The sequence below is a fragment of the Salvelinus alpinus genome, chromosome 35, assembly GCF_045679555.1.
Source record: "Salvelinus alpinus chromosome 35, SLU_Salpinus.1, whole genome shotgun sequence".
NCBI lineage: Eukaryota > Metazoa > Chordata > Actinopteri > Salmoniformes > Salmonidae > Salvelinus > Salvelinus alpinus.
Window position 1 is genome coordinate 823583 of NC_092120.1, and position 21367 is coordinate 844949.

General features: G+C 42.4%; 2 protein-coding genes across 12 annotated transcripts in view; both read left to right on the plus strand.

The window, feature by feature from the left end:
• Positions 1-12868, plus strand: part of LOC139564396 (ETS domain-containing transcription factor ERF-like) — a 69765-nt gene extending 56897 nt beyond the window's left edge. For 3 of the 6 annotated variants that reach the window (XM_071383885.1, XM_071383886.1, XM_071383887.1), the window contains 5 exons: positions 852-970; positions 1805-2039; positions 5845-6028; positions 8154-8283; positions 10305-12868. In XM_071383885.1, the coding sequence (XP_071239986.1) occupies positions 852-970; positions 1805-2039; positions 5845-6028; positions 8154-8283; positions 10305-11137 (1501 nt within the window). In that variant the 3' untranslated portion in view covers positions 11138-12868. The remainder of the gene's footprint in view (positions 1-851; positions 971-1804; positions 2040-5844; positions 6029-8153; positions 8284-10304) is intronic. The other 3 variants (XM_071383889.1, XM_071383890.1, XM_071383891.1) reach the window with 1 other exon arrangement.
• A 501-nt stretch (positions 12869-13369) lies between these two features.
• Positions 13370-21367, plus strand: part of LOC139564545 (rho guanine nucleotide exchange factor 1-like) — a 53437-nt gene continuing 45439 nt past the window's right edge. For 5 of the 6 annotated variants that reach the window (XR_011672771.1, XM_071384143.1, XM_071384145.1 and 2 more), the window contains exon 1: positions 13702-14000. The gene's annotated coding sequence lies outside the window, so the exon portion shown is untranslated. Of the gene's footprint in view, positions 13391-13701; positions 14001-21367 lie in introns of those variants that run through there. The other variant, XM_071384144.1, reaches the window with a different exon arrangement.

The following is a 21367-nucleotide window of genomic DNA, read 5'->3' on the forward strand; positions in this document are numbered from 1 at the left end:
CCTAATTCACAGTTTAATTTCTATATTCAGAGATTATTTTCTCAAAAATAAAATGATGTGAATGTTCAGACAGAAACTGTGCTGATCAACAGTTTGCTGGCCAATAAACATGTCTAGATGTATTTATTCTGTACATTTACCTGTTGTGCTTTTCACTAGCTAACCCAATTTCAATTTTTGGGCATTTATTTGGCATATTCGGTACAGATCTTATCTTAGGTATTAGCAATGTGAAAATATGAAAATACAGCTTTATTTGTTTTTACTTACCTTGCCTTGGCACTCATTTTAGTTTCTATTTTTGTAATTTTCTACTTATTGTATTACAAATATTAATTATTTTAAAGGATTGTAAATTGAATATATCAGTCTTTCATGTTACGTCTTTGTCAATATAGCCATTATAACCACTAAACCACTTACCATTTTGGAATGAATCACTACTCCTTACTCCCACTTTTTGATCAAAACAGCTTCTATGTATCACCTCATTATCCTGCGCCTTCTTCAAGTTTAAAGGAGATGTTTTAATTTCTCATATTCTATACTGTAGGGGTGTCCTCCACATTGCATCAGTTAGTGCTCTCTGACCCTGTTAGATCACTCCATCAAACACATGATCTACAAAAGCTCTTGACTGTATGTAACGTTGATATGAGGGACTCTAAACCACGGTGTCAAACCATCCCTCGCCCTTTGCCCTGCAGGTCATCTCTCACCTCAGACTTGTTTAACTCATCCCTCTCTCCCACCTTTCTTTTTCGTTTTCTACCAAGAAATAAAAGTAATTGGAATTAAATTGGAATTTTTCCCTCTCTCCCCTTCTCTCCCTTTGTCTGCCCATCTCTCAGGTGTAGTGGAGGCATGGACTGTAACTGCGTCAGTGATCTGTTGCTCACCCCCCCTGTCCCTGCCCTCTGGACTCCAGGTGAGGCAAGCAGGATTGGGGCACTTTTTTGCGGAAGCCGGGGTACGTGGTTTGGGGAGTTGGGGATTTTATTAGGGTTGTGGAGGAACATTTGATTAACTTTTGGGGGAGGGCAGATACCAGTTATACACTAAGGGGAGATGTACAAAGTGCTTGTACCTGTGCAATGTTTGGTGTTAGATGTTATTATCAGCAGGAATAAAATAGACAACAAAAAACCTTGATGCTAATTTACCAAACTGTCTTTATTTACACTTCAACTAAATGCATTATTCCTACCTCTTAACCTTTATGTACCTATTTGTAGTAGGTTTACCTGTATTCCCTTGCATACTTTTCCCCTGTGTTACTGCTTAGTACACCAGGCCTTGATAGCTAGTGTTTTCTAATGGTCAGTATGTATACTCCAACAAGTCTGCATTATAAAGATCATTTTTATATTTGAATATCAAAAAACTTACCACACAAATCAGTGAACAAATAGTGTTTCTAATTTGTTAGGATTCATGTTTCTTTACTTATTCTGCGAGGCAATTAGCCAGAATTTTTGTTCAATTGATGAGCTATTTTATTATATTAGAAGTGTATGACAGCAGGCAGTTAGAATTCAAGTATTATAAAAATGTAAGTAGCATCCATCAACTCTGAAAGAGAGCAGAAATCTAACTGACCAGCTAGTGGGTCCAAGCTAGTGGGCATTAGTAGTACCACAGAGCAACATTGCTGTAAGCATGCTCTATGATATTAAACACATCATCCCTTAACTGCATCACTCCATCAGTCATCCAGACAGCTAGCCCCTTTGGCCAGCACTCACCATTCACAAACCAATAGGCCTCAATCTCATCCTCCCACTCTCCTGCTCCTCCTCCTCAGGCATCGCCTTCCCAGACTGGGCCTACAAGCCTGAGTCGAGCCCCGGCTCGCGACAGATTCAGCTTTGGCACTTCATCCTGGAGCTGCTGCAGAAGGAGGAGTACCAGAGTGTGATTTCCTGGCAGGGGGAATATGGAGAGTTTGTCATCAAGGACCCTGACGAGGTGGCCAAACTGTGGGGCCTCAGGAAATGCAAACCCCACATGAACTACGATAAGTTGAGCAGGGCGCTAAGGTAGGAACTGTGTGTGTGTGGGTGTGTGCCTGTGCGTGTGTGTCTTTTTGTGTATATGTGTGCTTTATTAGATATTTTTCAGTATAAGAAGCCAGAAAAAGTAGCAGTATTCATTTTTAGTGGATATAAGTCCTACGTGTCTCATTCATCTTCTCCCTCCATGTCAGTAAAAATGGAAAGAAAAATATGTTTTTTCCTTAAAAATGTCAATACCCTCGATTCCACCTTATTTTCCAATATCCAAATGGATAAGTTCACTATTAAACCTCTATATAAAAAATTCAGTAAGAATTTCGGAATTAATCCCCCATGTAAAATAGCTGGGATTTAGACCTACCGAGAATAAATCAAGTCCTTCTGCCTTATCAGAAATACTTGCCTCTAAACTCTACACATTGCTATGTGATTTAAACTATAGCCCTGCTACCTATTCTGCTATAGATCATTCTATTGAATTTACCCCACATCCCACCGCTACTCGTCACTTGCTTATGCAAATCAAATGACAACACACACACACACACACACACACACACACACACACACACACACACACACACACACACACACACACACACACACACACACACACACACACACACACACACACACACACACACACACACACACACACACACACACACACACACACACACTGTTAACCCCCTCCCTGGTTTCCCCTACCCTCTCGTTAATGGGGGCTGTCGTAGGGGTCTAATTGTTATGAATTGGCTGGGGCCATAATTAGCCTTCTTGATTAGCCTAGCTTAATTGCTCAATTAAGGGCCGCGGCACAATTGCCACGCAAAGCAAAAGTGTACAAATCATTGCGAGGGCCCCAACTGTTTGTTGTGGATACATACTGATAAGCATTGTATTTGGAAAGTATTCAGACCCCTTCACTTTTTACACATTATTCTAAAATGGATTACATTTTTTCCCCCTCATCAATCTACACACAATTACCCATAATGAAATAGCAAAAATAGTTTTGGGGAATTTTTTGCTAACTTATAAAAATAAATAACAGAAATACCTTATTTACATAAGTATTCAGACCCTTTGCAATGAGACAGGAATTTGAGCTCAGGTGCATCCTGTTTCCATTGATCATCCTTGAGAAGTTTCTACAACTTTATTGGAGTCCACCTGTGGTACATTCAATTGATTGGACATGATTAGGAAAGGCACACACCTGTCTATATAAGGTCCCACAGTTGATAGTGCATGTCAGAGCAAAAACCAAGCCATGAGTCCAAAAGAATTGTCCGTAAAGCTCCAAGACACGATTGTGTCGAGGCACAGATCTAGGGAAGGGTACCAAAACATTTCTGCAGCATTGAAGGTCCCCAAGAACACAGTGGCCTCCATCATTCTTAAATGGAAGAAGTTTGGAACCACCAAGACTCTTCCTAGAGCTTGCCGCCCGGCCAAACTGAGCAATCAGGGGAGAAGGGCCTTGGTCAGGGAGGTGACCAAGAACCCAATGATCACTCTGACAGAGCTCCCGAGTTCCTCTGTGGAGATGGGAGAACCTTCCAGAAGGACAATCATCTCTGCAGCACTCCAACAAAAGGCTTTTATGGTAGAGCGGCCAGACGGAAGCCACTCCTCAATAAAAAGCACATGACAGCCCATTTGGACTTTGTCTAAAGGCTACTAAAGGACTCTCAAACCAAGATGGAACTCTTTGGCCTAAATGCCAAGCTTCACGTTTGGAGGAAACCTGGCACCATCCCTACGGTGAAACATGGTGGTGGCAGCATCATGCTGTGGGGATGTTTTTCAGCGGCAGGGACTGGGAGACTTGTCAGGATCGAGGGAATGATGAACGGAGCAAGGTACAGAGAGATCCTTGATGAAAACCTGCTCCGGAGTGCTCAGGACCTCAGACTGGGGCGAAGGTTCACCTTCCAACAGGACAACGACCCTAGGCACATAGCCAAGACAACGCAGGAGGGGCTTCGGGACAAGTCTCTGAATGTCCTTGAGTGGCCCAGCCAGAGCCCGAACATGAACCGATCGAACATCTCTGGAGAGACCTGGAAATAGCTGTGCAGCGACCCTCCAGATCAAACCTGACAGAGCTTGAGAGGATCTGCAGAGAAAAATGGGAGAAACTCCTCAAATACAGGTGTGCCAAGCTTGTAGTGTCATACCCGAGAAGACTCAAGGCTGTAATCTCTGCCAAAGGTGGTTCAACAAAGTACTGAGTAAAGGGTCTGATATTTAAGTAAATGTGATATTTCAGTTTTCAATTTTTTATACATTTGCAAAAAATAAAAAATAAACGTTTTTGCTTTGTCATTCTAGGGTATTGTGTGTAGGTTGATGAGGAAATAAGGCTGTAACGTAACAAAATGTGGAAAAAGTTAAGGGTTTTGAGTACTTTCCGAATGCACTGTATACAGGTCTGTATGCCTGTGAAGTTGTTACCTTATTTGAATTTGAAAGATTATATATTTGAACTTTGTCACAGGCCTATTTTAAATGACTTACATGCTTAAAATAGTAATTTAAAGTCTAAGAATGTATCAGGACAGTCACCAGCTTAATATAATATGTTTTTTCTTTATTCAGTTTTGAGAACACCTCCCACCCCACGTGACCTCTGTACCAACCCTCTCATCTGAACCATATGGCAGTATGTAGTATCTGACAGTGTAGGATTCTGACAGGTACTGTAGCCTGTGACACCTCAGTAGGTGGCACAGGAAACAAGCACTGTAAGGTTGGAGTGACTGGCACCTGAGGTTGTTTCCATAGAGACACCACTCACATTGTAGTCCCGCCCTCAAAGAGGCACTTCAGTTGCGAATGAATACAGAAGCACTGACAGCAAGAGTTGATGTATATCTATTATGCATATTTCTGTACATATACTGTACCTGTAATAAATCAAATGTATTCATCACGCTTCGTAAACAACAGGTGTGGATAAACAGTGAAATGCTTACTTAGGGCCCTTACCAAATATATTTAATATTTACATGATAATTGCTGTATGTCAACAGTGCACAGCAGGTCAGATCAGGCTCTGGAGGGATGTTGTTTATTTATGTGCTTGTTTTTGGTTTTACTCTGGGACTTATTTAGTCCTGCCTAACGAGGTGTGTGGAGACTATCAAGTCAAAACATGAATTGATCAGTGAGATGCCAGGGAGAAACAAACCCAGCAGGAGTTCAGCCCTGGAGGGCCGGTGTTGTTCCCCCTGCTGTTAAGGGAACACATTACTGTTGACCAGGGCTCTCCAACCCTTCTTGGAGAGCTACCCTCCTGTAGGTTTTTGCTCCAACCCCAGGTGTAACTAACCTGATTCATTTTACCAACCAGCTTATTATTAGAATCATTTGCGCTAGATTAGGGTTGGAGGGTAAACCTACAGGACGGTAGCTCTCCAGGAAGCAGGTTGGAGGGAAAACCTACAGGACGGTAGCTCTCCAGGAAGCAGGTTGGAGGGAAAACCTACAGGACGGTAGTTCTCCAGGAAGCAGGTTGGAGGGAAAACCTACAGAACGGTAGCTCTCCAGGAAGCAGGTTGGAGGGAAAACCTACAGGATGATAGCTCTCCGGGAAGCAGGTTGGAGGGAAAACTTACAGGATGATAGCTCTCCGGGAAGCAGGTTGGAGGGAAAACCTACAGGATGATAGCTCTCTAGGAAGCAGGTTGGAGAGCCCTGCTGTGAACCATCAATGAAAACATGGATATTTGTTTCTAACTCTTCCTATTTTTTTCTCTCCTTTCTCCATTCCCTCTTTCCTAATCTCTTCCCTTTCACCTTCTCTCCATCCTCCCCCACCCAGGTACTACTATAATAAGCGCATTTTGCACAAAACCAAAGGGAAGCGTTTCACCTACAAGTTTAACTTCAGTAAGGTGGTGCTGGTGAACTATCCTCTGCTGGACATGGCCAGCTCCCCCTTCCTGCTCCAGAACCACTTCAATGGGGGCTCCGCCGCGCCCGACTGCAGCCCTGTCACACCCGAGGTACGGAAGGAGGAACGGAGGAAGTGAGGGAGGGAGGAACGAATGGAGTTTAGGACAGAGGGAGGGATGGAGAGAAGGGTAATGGATGGAGGAGGGTATGAAGGGAAAAGAGAAAGAGAGGATTGTAAGGACAGGAATTACAGGTTTTCCAGAAAAGACAGCTACTCCAAGTTATTCCCCGCTGTTAACACAATCTATCACATTGTCTAAAGGGAGCTGTCATTTGAACAGTACATGTTTGAATTCACCAAAATGAAGGGACAAGTTGGATAGAAGACCAGCAGATTCCTGAGAACCATCAACGACAAACATTGGGAAAAAGAAGAGAGAAATAAAGGGAGGAAAATGAGAGGGAGAGATGGAAATATGGTTGCCACAACTCCATACTTGATTGTTTATTTATGTTGATTTGATTCAGCGGGTCTAGCTAAAATCCATTTCGTCTCAGGGAACTGCAGATTGTACTGTACAGACTCCTGCTGTGTATTCATTTTTCAGTTACGGGAGGATCAATTGTATTCCGCGTGTCTTATCATACATATTTTATTCACTGTTTCTAATAGCAGCAGTCCTGATCATGATAAAATGGTCTTCACTTATTTTTTGCCCAGAGTCATCTTGAAATTTTTACAGAGATAAATGTTCTTGGACCCCCAGAGGGGTTGTATGAATAAAACTGTCCTGTTAGAGTTTGTAATGAAACAATAGATACACTTATTGAAGTAATGGTCTGTGTTCAGGGTGCATATTTCTGATGGATCCATTTAGGTGAGGATATATGCAAATGAAACACTAACTGGTTCATACTTTCTCATTTGCTTGGATATAGAAATTGCTATGACAATTATGTTTTACAGATTTTTTACAAATACAAAAAAAATTGACATTGTGATACTAGTGCAAATAGTATTTTTCTTTATTAATTTAATTCATGAAATGTATTTAAAAGGGAATAGAGTTAACTTTAAATGACTAGAAGAGTCTTTGCTTGTCCTGAAAGATAGAAAAAGAGAGTCACAATAGAGAGTGAAGGAGAAACTGGAGAGATGGTTTTAACTTGTCCTTAAAACAAAAGAAGACGTTATCCACCCTTCTCACATTCCCGTCTCGGATGGCCTATCCCTCTGTCATCGATTGAAAATGAAAGAAATAAAAGACAAGTAGATACGTCAGATCAGATCAATGTTCGGTCATTAATGCAGGTTTGGTTAAGCAATCCAGATCATGCAGCTTGGAAGTACAGTCTCGCTTTTCAAACTTGGAGCTGAGGGGTGACAGAAATTATTGATCCCAGCTCTTCTAAAAAAAGAGAAATCCTCCCTCTGTCTCTCTCTGTCTCCCTCGACTCTGTGTGATTTAACCGTTTCGTTTGTTTGGCCTCCTTTCTCTTTCCTGTTTTAAAGCACTTCTACACACACCTCATACACACACACACACACACACACACACACACACACACACACACACACACACACACACACACACACACACACACACACACACACACACACACACACACACACACACACACACACACACACACACACACACACACACACACACACACACACACACACACACACACACACACACACACACACACACACACACACACACATTCTCCCCTCTCTCTCTCTCTCTTACCCCACAGCTATTATGTTGTTTAGTCTTTCTCTCCCTTCCATCAATCCTTTCCCTCCTTTGTCCCCTCACACTCTTCCCTCCTCGAAGGGCGCCCAATCCCTCTATCTCTCGTAGTTTATCCTTTGTGCCCACTTAATCGTTGGCCTCCATTTGACTCTGTACTTCTCCTGGCTTTGAGTCTTTGAGCCTCTGCGTCCTCCTACCTCCTCTCCTCATCTTCTCCTCTCCTCTCCCTCTCAGTCCCCTGGCACTTCCTTTTATCCTGTCCTTGCTGTGACTGTTGGTGTGATTGCACCACACACTACAGGGTGCCATCTCAATCAAATGACTTACCCTAAATACATGCTGATTTGAAGAGGAGGTTGAGGATCCTAAAGAGAAGTCTAGTTTTTATTTGCTGATGAAATTAATTGCTATTAAATGCTTAACTGACATGAGCAGATTCTAATGTTTTTTTTCTGTCTCTCTCTCTTTCTCCCAGGCCCTGCAGTCACTGTTCCCTCGTTTGCCAGAGTCAGGGAGAGGAACCTCCCTGTTTGATCGAGTGGCCACAGCCCCTGGACCAGAGGGAGACAAACTGAGACTGGACACATTCCCCTTCCTCAGCTCAGGTGAGAGAGAGGAGAGGAGAGAGGCGAGAGGGAGAGGGGTGACACCGGTAAAAATAAGGTAGAAGATGATTGTGAAAAATGAGAGAGGGAAGGTAAAGAACAGAGGAGAAAGGGAAGGTAAAGAACAGAGGAGAGAGGGAAGGTAAAGAACAGAGGAGAGAGGGAAGGTAAAGAACAGAGGAGAGAGGGAAGGTAAAGAACAGAGGAGAGAGGGAAGGTAAAGAACAGAGGAGAGAGGGAAGGTAAAGAACAGAGGAGAGAGGGAAGGTAAAGGAAGGAAGGAAGGTGGAGAACTGATGGAAAGTGGAGCTTGAGAATGATAGAGGAAATGAGGAGAGCATAAGGAGAGAGATAACAAGATCAAATCCATGTTCACTGCAGTACTTTACACAGCAGAGATCTGTCCCTTTACTGCCTTCAATTCATACTCTCCTTCAGGTGAGAGGAAGGGTTAGATGGGAGTGATCTACAGTATATATTATCATATTATTACAGTGATATGAGGCAGATGCTCAATTAAGGTTTTTGGAATTAATGTCAGCGTAATAATTTGCATTTTCCCTTTATATAATCTTTCAGTTTGTATGTGTGTGTTTTATTTGTGTGCATGTATGTGTGTGCATTTGTGTGTGGGTGAGCGTGCGGGCATATGTGTGTGTGTTTGTGCGTGTGTGTGTACAGATGCCTTTGTCTGTCTGGATACTCCATGTGTGTGTTTCAGCCCTGCTACTGCATCAGAATGTGTGCGCTTACAGTACAGTGAGTGTGTGTTCACTGTGAACACACTCCCCTTCACATCACAACTTGGCCCCCCTGTTTTGTTTGTCCTCAGGTCCTATTCCCCCCTCCTTCCCTCCTCACCCACCTCTCCCTCTCATGTGTCCCCCCTGTCCTAATCCCATCCCAGGCAGGAAGGCCCTAATTGAGGGTGCAGGCTTCAGTTTGTGGCCTGTGGGCGCCCATTACTGTGTTTTCATAAGCAAGTGAGGCCTGCCTGACTGATTCAATATTAATTTGTCTGCCAGCTACTTCTGGCCCAGCACACAGAGACTCAAGCACTGTCAAATTAGCCCTCCATAGCAAATATGGAGAGAGAGAGCGGGAGGACGAGAGAGAGTGGGAGGACGAGAGAGAGAGAGTGGGAGGACGAGAGAGAGAGAGAGAGAGTGGGAGGACGAGAGAGAGAGAGCGGGAGGAAGAGAGAGAGAGCGGGAGGAAGAGAGAGAGAGCGGGAGGAAGAGAGAGAGAGCGGGAAGAAGAGAGAGAGCGGGAGAGAGAGCGGGAGAGAGAGAGAGAGAGAGAGAGGTAGAGGTAGAGGTAGAGAGAGATGGGGTAAATCTTTGAGTTTGCTGTCTGTTGTTGGAAGGAAGTACAGTCGGGGTCATAGAGAGTTCTTTTGTTCGCGCACTAAAATTGAATTCCAGTATCACCTCAGATTTACCTCATTTGTTTCAGTTGTTATTAAATTATGCATATAGGGAAGCTGATGTAATACACATACACATTATATCAGCTGTTATGTTAATCAGGTTTCTGAAAGTATGATGGAGCCAACTAGAGTGCCAGAGTGTGCGAGTTGTGTTTTTCTGTTTTTCTGTTATTCAGTTGACTTCACTAAGCACCTGGACTATACACATGGCCAACAACAGCCAGATTTTCTAAATAACTGGATTTCTCTTACCACAGTCCATTTTCCTTTTTTCATAGACAGTATTATTTCATTACAGTGGCATAACTATTCTGTTATTAACGGGATACTTTAATTTGCCAGAGAGCATATCTCTCATTATGTTCATATTTGTTGTGAACCAGTTGAATGTGTGAATAGGTCTGGCAGGCATATAGTCTAAGATCAGGGTTCTATTCAAATCAACAGGGCTCTCATTTTGCCCCAGCGCATAGCTGTGCGTTGCTAATTATTGCAGAGCATAATTAGTGAACATGCTTGGATGTGGTATGTCAGGAGATCTTTACCCCTTCAGAGAGCTAACCTCTGTCTCTGTGTCTCTGTTCTCTTCCAGCCGCTCCCTGTTACTCCAAGCCCCCATCCCTGTTGGGTCCTTACCCCCGCAACCCCCCCTTCGACTACCCCTGGGGCTTCAATCCCTACCTCTCAGGGGCCTTCTCCCTCAACAACTGCCCCAAGCTGCCCCCCGGCTCCCTCTATCCCTCCCACTTCTACCCCAACCCGCTGCAGACCAGCCTGGGCCAGCTACCTCACCCCTTCTCCTCCCTACTCCCCCCGGGAGAGGTGGCAGGAGGGGGAGAGAGGGGAGCAGCGGGCCAGACCGGGGTTACTAACGGCACGGCAGGTGGGCAGCCCAGACTCTGCTTGCCTCCTTACCCTGGTGCTCTGTCGCTGGGCCGGACGGACATTCTCAACGGGGGCTCTGTGGGTGAGAGGGAGAGAAGGGAATCCAACACCCCAGGCACGGAGCCTGGGTTGGGGCTAGGGTTAGGGTTAGGGCTGGGTCTGGGAGGGATGGGTCTTGGTGGTGGTGCTGGGGGGCGACAGAGCCCATCGGAGCGGCGAGGCGGGGTGAAGCAGGACCCAGAGTCAGACTCAGACCTGGAGATCACAGATTTGAGTGACTGCAGCTCAGACAACGAGCCTGACTTCAGCATCACCAAGGAGACCAGGCTGAGCATTCGATCACATATCCTGGTGGAGGGGAAGAAAGGGGGAGCACTGCCACCTCTCTCCTCCCTCCCTCCCCCCGTGTCCCCCCATCCCCTCAAGAGCCTGGTGCCCCTCACCCCTCCCCCTCCGTCCCTCCCTCTATCTCTCTCTCCCTCCATGGCTCTGGTTGAACGGCACAGGGAGACAGAGACTCTAAAATTGATCCACAGCTAATAGATTCTATTAGATAACACTCTCTCTTTCTCCCCTCTCTCTCTTTCTCTCTTTCGCTCCCTTCATCTGTTATGTTGTCCTTTATTTGAGCCATCTTGCCCCGTCTCTCTATTTTTTTTCTTCCTCTCTCTCTCTCTACCCTTCCGTTCTCTCTTTACATGTGTATTTGTCCAACATAGCTGAGATGGTGAGCTTGCTGATTTCGACATTACTTAGAGTCTACCATGTTTCAGATGTATGTGTACTACTTATTCATCATGTGCTCCCACACATTTTATTGTCTCAAGGTTTCAGTGATGTTTTGAGCTTTAACAGCATTGTACGTTGTTCTGTCCATCAAACTGCATAAATATAACTCAATGTATAATGAATTACATTAAAATATAATACTAGAACAATAATAAACAACACTACAATATACACACATAAGATTAATTGCAATAATGGCCGCAAGAAATTATATCTGTCAGAGATATTACTTTAGTTTTTTGGGGATTCCTTTTCTTGGGTACCGGTATGTATTTTTCTGTTCATAACATAGTCAAACATTGCCAGCTGGTGGTCTTTATAGGAGGCTGCTACAGTTCATTATTTGTTGGGAAAAATGATCATCCCCCAAATCCAAACAATTTGTCATTTTGCTCTGCTAATGTAATGCTCTGGTATTGTAATGTACATTTCTAACTCCATACTTGTTTGTTTGTTATTGTTTAATGCCAAGTTCAATTGCTTAACTTTCTTCAGTGAGAGGGAGAGAAAGAGAGAGAGAAAGAGAGAGCAAAAGAGAGAGCTGGACAAATCTAGAATTTGTATCAATATTTCATTGTATATATTTTATTATGGTGTACATTACATTTAATTATTATCAATATTATAAAAGTTAGCTGTGTTGGTGTGATTTAATTACGTATTTAAATAATGTTGGGAAATTGACAAGTATAGGTGTATTAAAGTTTTAAATAATTAACAGCAGTCAGAGTATCTGCGCTGGAAAGGTGTTGAGGAGGAGGACTCATATATGGGGAATTGTCTCATATTTTCTCAACCCCAGCTAATTGTGCCCTTTGGTCATTTTCCAAGATGCCCTTTGGGTTTAAATATTCTGGTAGTCTTATTTTTATAGTTAGCATTCACCCAGTGTAACTGTTCTGTGATTTCTCAAATGTGAATAATATTGGTTTCAGCACATTCTTTCAACTACAACAAAAAAAAAATGATTATTTTTGAGTCTAAGCTTTTTATCCATGGCAACAGTTAGGCAATAGGTCCCCTTGTAGAAATTAAAGCAAGAGGTACAAAGTATCTCAATACCAACTAGGGACACAGACCAACTTCTCCATTCCATGTTGCTCACTTTGAAGCACAGAGTGCATACTAACTACCCCACATTGTACAGATTCATATGGTATGGTTTGTAACAGGTGGCGGTATAACATTAGGTGTGAAAGCCCTATTGTAAAGGTCATGTAATTCTATATTTGTTGGATTCTACCAGAAATCTCTGTTTCATGATCTCTGTGTGGCATTCACCAACACCTCTGTAAATACTCTTTCCTTTGTGAATGTATGTGTACACATCATAAAATGATCATGCCGTGAAATAATAAGTCACATTTCTTTGTTTTATTGTAAAGAGGAAAAATGGAAAGATCAAAAATAAGAAAAAAATATGAATAACTTCTAAAGCAATAAACATTATTCTGGAGATTGGAATGTTGTTGGCACTCAACTCATTGTGTGAATGTGTGCATTACACAGGAAGAGGCTCCTATAGGCCTGCTTGAGACCCCTGGTGTAGAGCATCCTTTCTCCACAGGGTGGCGAACTGGACCTATATTACAATGTAATGACCTTATCTAGTCTACACGAATAGTTTGCATTATATCATGGAAGGGTTTGATTTCATGAGCATGAGTAAAAATTGGCCATGGTTTCCCTTAGTCTTATTTTCCTTGCATGTGTAATTGACTGATTGAGTTCAATGAGTTGTAATAGTCAGGGTAATGGGACAGCATATGCCATATGGCCTCCTCTCCCAAGGATATGATGACATGAAAATCTGCCGCCTACCTTTATTAAACGTGTTGATTAAAAAGTCTGAAAATGGCATAGTTTTCTCTACATAGTGTGCACTACATTTGACCAGTGCACTATAAAGTGAATAGGGTGCAATTTCGGACGCACTTGGAAGCGGAGAGTAGTAAAAGGCCGGATATGAAGACGGGAAATTAAGAAGATGACAACCCAAGATAGGTGCATGCCCTAAACTTTCACAAACAGCCAACACTAACTAAATCGGAATTACTTTGTGTGATAGCCTATTTGTGAATTGTGAAACATATGAGATCATATTGCTAAGTGAAACAGAAGTTTACGGAAACAAATGCATATTCCTAAATGTATTTATGGATGCACTAGTTCAGGGGTTCAATTACTGTTCAATAATTGACATAATGCGTTCAATTCCATAAATAATATTTCAACACGGATTACTTTATGTGTGAAAAGATAAGCTTGACTCCCATGGCTAGACGAGGGGACCGAATACCGTGTAACACAATCTAGTATGGAAGCCCATCAGGAAACAACTGGGGATGGAAAAAGTTACATGAAAACCAGATTTTATATAGCTAGATCATATTGAAAACTGTATTATTATATCAAACCAATATATTTTGACATCGTCAGGCATGACTTTGCCAGTGGTTTATGCAGATAAAAAAAATCAGGCAAGGGAAAATTGTGCACTTGAATTTGTACTTCCGCGTACAATGTTTTTTTCCAGCGACATACGACAACTTTCGAACAGCGAACCATAATAGACGTTTATCAGTCTTTTTTGTTGTTGTTGCTGTATTTTGAGGTGAGTACCTCGTCAAAACATGTTGATAATATATTTAACATGTACATACGTTCGATGCTTAGTTACTTATAAAAAAACTTGGGATTTAATTAGGTTATTCCGCGAGTAAAGGCTTGTCTCTCGCTAGCCAGCTCACCAGAGAGCTTTTAGTTAACGTCTAGCTAAAGGAATGTTGTGTTTGGCTACAATCTAGCGGAACATCTCGTTCTCTCGAGTCCCAAAATCAGGTGTTTTAGAGTTAATTAAACACTATTTTCATTACAGAGTAGGACTTGCTGAAGCATACTGGTATTTGAAGGGTACGTGTCAGGTCGCTTGCTAATTTGTTGTTCAATCAAGTGATATTTTTTTAGCAGGCTACAAAGTATGGCTATTTGTCATGTTACAAAAATGTTGCAAAGAACATAATTTGTAAAATGACTCGCAACATTGTATCCTATTATTTCATGTAACTCTGTAACTATAGCAGTTATTGCCAGCAATGTGGCCCGGCCTACGTGCAATGATTTGCTTGCCTATGTATTTTTTTTACGAGTATTTCAAAATTTAAAATCTAAAAACTATATTTTATCAAATAACATTAATAGCCATGCTTGATTTAGCTGTTAAACCAGCCTAAATTCTGAGTGTTATTTAGACATAGTTACACATACATTATACTGATTAGATAGTTAATCATTATCAAAGGTAGATAGCCTACTGATAGCAAATTGTGAGATTGTACCAGTAGATGTATCTATCACACACTGTAGCATATTTATCCGATGCTCCAATTGATCACACTATTTTCTCTTTCTATATGAAAAGTACAGCAGCTATACAAACACACATCTGTCACTGGAGTCCATCCCACTTTTGGCCTTTTTTGCCTCTCTCCTCCCCCTTTGTCTCACTCCCCTCCCCCTTTGTCTCACTCCCCTCCCCCTTTGTCTCACTCCCCTCCCCCATCATTCAGTTTAATCCTCTACAAATCAAAATCAAATAAATGTATTGATTGCATATGCAGATGTTATCGCAGGTGCAGCGAAATGCTTGTGTTTCTAGCATCCAACAATGCAGTAATAGTACCTAGCAATACACAACAATATGCACATAATCCAATAAGTACAAATAAATAAATAAAACATTTCAGAACGAGCAATGTCAAAGTCTGGAATATATATAAACTGGTATAGACAGTATATCAATAGAAAAAGTGGGTACAGCAGTAGTTGTATAGGATGAGCCATGGCTAGAATACACTATATACATATGAAGTGGGTAAAACAGTATGTAAACATGATTAAGGTGACCAGTGTTCAATCACTATGTACATAGGGCAAAGCAGTCTGTAAGGTGCAGGGTAGAGTACTGGGTGTTAGCCAGCTCCTGTAGTAACAGTGACTTAGAAGTTCTGGGATCAAAGATCAAGAGAATAATATACAGTTTATGTTGGAAGTTTACATGCATCTTAGCCAAATACATTTAAACTCAGTTTTTCACAATTCCTGATATTTAATCCTAGTAAAAATTCCCTGTCTTAGGTCAGTTAGGATCACCACTTTATTTTAAGAATGTGAAATGTCCGAATAATATAATTATTTATTTCAGCTTTTATTTGTTTCATCACATTCCCAGTGGGTCAGAAGTTTACATATACTCAATTAGTATTTGGTAGCATTGCCTTTAAATTGTTTAACTTGGGTCAAACATTTCGAGTAGCCTTCCACAAGCTTCCCACAATAAGTTGGGTGAATTTTGGCCCATTCCTCCTGACAAAGCTGGTGTAACTGAGTCAGGTTTGTAGGCCTCCTTGCTCGCACACACTTTTTCAGTTCTGCCCGCACATTTTCTATAGGATTGAGGTCAGGGCTTTGTGATGGCCACTCCAATATCTTGACTTTGTTGTCCTTAAGCCGTTTTGCCACAACTTTGGAAGTATGCTTGGGGTCATTGTCCATTTGGAAGACCCATTTGCGACTTTAACTTCCTGACTGATGTTTTGAGATGTTACTTCAATATATCCACATAATTTTCCTTCCTCACGATGCCATCTATTTTGTGAAGTGCACCAGTCCCTCCTGCAGCAAAGCACCCCCACAACATGATGCTGCCACCCCCGTGCTTCACGGTTGGGAGGGTGTTCTTCGGCTTGCAAGCCTCCCCCTTTCTCCTCCAAACATATCGATGGTCATTATAGCCAAGCAGTTCTATTTTTGTTTCATCAGACCAGAGGACATTTCTCCAAAAATTACGATCTTTCTCCACATGTGCAGTTGCAAACCTTAGTCTGGCTTTTTTATGGCGGTTTTGGAGCAGTGGCTTCTTCCTTGCTGAGTGGCCTTTCAGGTTATGTCGATATAGGACTTGTTTTACTGTGGATATAGATACTTTTGTACCTGTTTCCTCCAGCATCTTCACATGGTCCTTTGCTGTTGTTCTGGGATTGATTTGCACTTTTCGCACCAAAGTACGTTAATCTCTAGGAGACAGAACGCGTCTCCTTCCTGAGCGGTATGATGGCTCTGTGGTCCCATGGTGTTTATACTTGCGTACTATTGTTTGTACAGATGAACGTGGTACCTTCAGGCGTTTGGAAATTGCTCCCAAGGATGAACCAGACTTGTGGTGGTCTACAATTTTTTTCTGAGGTCTTGGCTGATTTCTTTTGATTTTCCCATGATGTCAAGCAAAGAGGCACAGAGTTTGAAGGTAGCCCTTGAAATACATCCACAGGTACACCTCCAATTGACTCAAATGATGTCACTTAGCCTATCAGAAGCTTCTAAAGCCATGACATAATTTCTGGAATTTTCCAAGCTGTTTAAAGACACAGTCAACTTAGTGTATGTAAACTTCTGACCCACTGGAATTGTGATACAGTGAAATAATCTGTCTGTAAACAATTGTTGGAAAAATTACTTGACTCCAACCTAAGTGTATGTAAACTTCTGACTTCAACTGTACCTGATCAGACCTAGAGGGTTGGGCCAATATCCATGGTTTGAGTTGATCAACACTTATTTAGCTGTTTAGTTTCGCAGGCTCAATTGAACTCCAAAAATAACCTTGTCTATGTGTTACTAAGGGACTGAATTGGGCCTACAACATATCAACATTGTGAAGGCTTAATCAGAAAAAATGTTGCTTTAGGTGCTATGTATAACCTTTGCTCAGAATCTGAACAGCACTCTGTCTCAAGTTCAGCCATGGTCTGTTGTTATGGGCCTGTGGGTTGACCCGTAGTTGTTTTGGAATGGTTCTGTAGCTGAACTGATCAGATGAGACGTGATGCTGAAATGGCGGTTGGGCTTGGAGCGTTGTGATGTGTCAGCGGCGACCACTGAACTACAGAGGCTTCCTGTCTCTGTTAGAGGAACAACAACACTTTGCTGTCATCCCTCCCTCTTTATTTCTTTCTCTACCTCTGCAAGTGCAGTCTTGCCTGAAGCTCAAAGGGTATCGTCTCTTCCTTTTAAAGGAATTTGGGCTATTTAATTGAAGTTTCTTGTCTCTCACTCACACACACACGTACTAGGGCTGGGCTATATATCGAATTTGATCATTTGAATTCATGTTTTGGTCTGATATCCAAATGCCCGTATCGCAAGAATCAAGTTATTGTTTATTTTTTGTTTTTATGAGCGTTTATGTCCGCTTGTTCTCATCATGTTGTCTTTTTGGTCTCATCTCCTTTGCTTCTTCTGCTGAGACTGTGCACCTTTCTATTTACACACACACACCAAGCCCCTCCCCCCACACATCCAGCTCCTTCCCCGCTCATCAAGCCCCTCCCCCTGCTACTCACAACAACAAAGATGAGAGATCACTTCTTCCTCTGACAAGCGGTTTCAACTCGCTATTTGCATTTGAGGTTTGGTCCAACAGAATGGGTCATATGGAGACAAACACATTGAGACATTATTTTACTGTAAAAGAGGAGTTAACCTTTCTAACTATATCATTTTTATGTCTCAACTCCTCAAATTGTGGGCAGAGCAGACACTACTGAAACAGGAGTATCAATGAACGTTGATTCTGGAAAATGAATGCTCAGTTTGTCGTGCCTGGCTGCATTGCAATACCACATACTGCTAGTAGCATTTTAGCCAAAGACTGTTTATAGCATAAAACACAATTATAAAAGGAATTGGTTCTCATTCTCAAGGGCAACTCGTTCTCATTCTGAGAAATAAGATAGCCATTCGATTTTAACATCTGAACAAAGTGGACAGGCTAGAATGCTGTTCAAACAGTTGGAGACAGACAGAAGGATGTGTTCATAACAATTCAACTGTTAGACCTTGTTAGCTAGTAAATAGATTCAAGTTGGCTAAAGTTGAAATATAAAGATTAGCTGGCTTCTCGCTAGCACTTGTGCTTAAGAGGTTGTTGATGAGACCGGTGTTAATTTTCTATAGTCCTTGCTACAAGAAGTGAGTCATTATTAGTGAATGTGCATGTTTCTGGTTAAATTTGTAATAAAAAAGGGCATTTTCATAGACATACTTGAAAGCCAGATCAGTGATTATTGTAAAAAAGCAGGTTAAACTATTTTGATTAAATAATTAGTGCGTTTTATGGTTGTGGAAGGCTTATATTTAACCTAGGTATAATTTTACAAGTCCTGAATTCATTAGATTATTGCTGACTGTTTGAAATGCAATGTATTTGACCTTTAATTAAACAACAAAGCCTATTTAGAGAAACTGTATATATCGTGAATCGCCCATAAGTTAGAAAAAATGGAGATATGATTTTTAGGCCATATCGCCCAGCCCTAACGAATGCACGCACACACACACACACCCCACCCTCCGCCAATCCCTCTCTCAGGTACACAATCCTATTCTCTCAAGTACACAATCCTATTATCTCAGGTACACAATCCTATTCTCCCAGGTACACAATCCTATTCTCTCAGGTACACCATCCTATTCTCTCAGGTACACAATCCTATTCTCTCAAGTACACAATCCTATTCTCTCAGCTACACAATCCTATTCTCTCAGCTACACAATCCTATTCTCTCAGCTACACAATCCTATTCTCTCAGGTACACCATCCCTCTCTCAAGTACACCATCCTATTCTCTCAAGTACACAATCCTATTCTCTCAGGTACACAATCCTATTATCTCAGGTACGCAATCCTATTATCTCAGGTACACAATCCTATTCTTTCAAGTACACAATCCTATTCTCTCAGGTACACAATCCTATTCTCTCAGGTACACCATCCTATTCTCTCAGGTACACAATCCTATTCTCTCAAGTACACAATCCTATTCTCTCAGCTACACAATCCTATTCTCTCAGGTACACAATCCTATTCTCTCAGGTACACAATCCTGTTCTCTCAGGTACACCATCCCTCTCTCAAGTACACAATCCTATTCTCTCAAGTACACAATCCTATTCTCTCAGGTACACAATCCTATTCTCTCAGGTACACAATCCTATTCTCTCAGGTACACAATCCTATTCTCTCAGGGCATTAATAGAGGAATCCCAGTGCTTTATTAGGCCTAGTGTAGTTACAGCTGAGGTACACTGAGCTCAGTAACTAGGCCAGAGGGTTACGACCAGACAACCAGCAGATGGTGGAATATAGCCTACTATCCACAATGCAACAGCCAGGGGCTGTCCCTCTGGACAAAGGGGCAACTACTAGGGATTCCCTATAGGACTACTTGTCTGGCTTACAAAAGAAACATCTAAACATGTCAGCTGTTCAGTTTAGCTATAAAGGCATGTTGAGAAGAGTAATCTACAGTGCAGATTCTTATGTTAATCAAGTGTAATGAACAGTGCCACTCGTGTGTGTGTGTGTGTGTGTGTGTGTGCGTGTGCGCTATGCCGTCCTGCGTCTCCCTGGCATGACGGAAGGATCTGAAAGCAGCAGCACTAATCCTGGCCTTGAGCAAGATGAAGCTCAGCACCTTCTAACCAAGAACCGTGTGTGTTCATCAGTGTGTGCACACTGTATGTCCGTTTGCAATTAGCCAAGTGTGCATTCCAGACGACAGTTAAATGAGCCGTGTATTTGTAATAAGTGGAGATTGTAACGGCAGGGTGGGTGATGGTTCTCAGTTAGCCTAGCTCAGGGGTATTCTCAGGTGAACACAGGTAACCCTGGTTTACTGTCAGCTTGTACAGTAGAAGTGCTTATCTCTCTCTCCTGTATGTTAGTGTGCTGTGTCAGCCCTGTAGCACAGCCATGTAGTTCAGAACAGTCCAGGACCAACCCACTGTCCTCTGATACACTATGTAGAGGCGGGAATGGAGCTGAACATGTGTGAAGGAGATGTGTGCAAAGTGGTGACATACCCAAGCCCTGATTGAGTCTTTTAGTAGGGAGGAGCAGACGTGTGTGTGTGTGCACATAGTCTAATTGTACATCCTGTATGTGGTATACAGTCGTCTGTGTGTATTATGTCTTTGTATTAGGCCTTGTGTTTGTGTGTCTCTTTTTTGTGTTGGCTGGCAGACATACAGACAGGTGTGACATGGAAACAGCTCTGCCCCTCAGTCAGAATGTGAGTCAGACTGGTAGAGAACAGGAGGGAGTGAAGGAGCTCTTTCATTCCCTGGGTCAGGGTGGAAAAGACTGGGCTTCATGGACTGTGTTTACTCTTGGGGATGGATGGCTGGAGAGAGAGGGATAGGGGTGGTTGGGATAACTTGCAAGAAGTGGGACTTGAACAAGAGTGGAGACTTAGACACACACCACCATCACGAGAACAAGCAGCCTCAAATTACCCCTCCATGTTGACAGTACAGCAGGGCTGATGAGGTTTCCAATGTAAACAACGAGAGGGGGCCCTAGGACATGACACTATCTTAACATTTACAACTCTGAATGAGTTGTATACACATTATTTTCTAAAAGTCTGGTTAGAAAAGGGGGAGACAAGAACTGCATGACTAAATCTGAAGAGATGAATTATTAGGCCATTTTCACTGAGAAATTTAATAGAAATGTCCAATAATGATGCTAGCTGCAGTATGTGGTTTATGGTGCCTCAGTAATAGAGCTATGTTAAGATGGAGGATATGAATGCAGCAGGACTGCGTTGTATGGTTGGTGAGTTATGTGGGCCGTACCGTCATGGAGGGACGTGTGTGTTGGGCTGCGGTATTGCCCACCTCCATGTTCAGAGCCAGCCCAGATTGGGATTCTGGGAAAGCTCTTCCAACACTCTGGCCGGACATAGCTGCTTTATGTGCTGCAGTCCTCAAGTCATCATCAGCCACTGCTGGACATGGTGGTAAAACGTGGCCTGCTAACACACACATACACATACACATACACATCCCTTCTGAATGAATGATAATGTTTCTCCACGACCCAAATGGTAATCAAAGGCCTCTGTGTTTGGCCTGCGC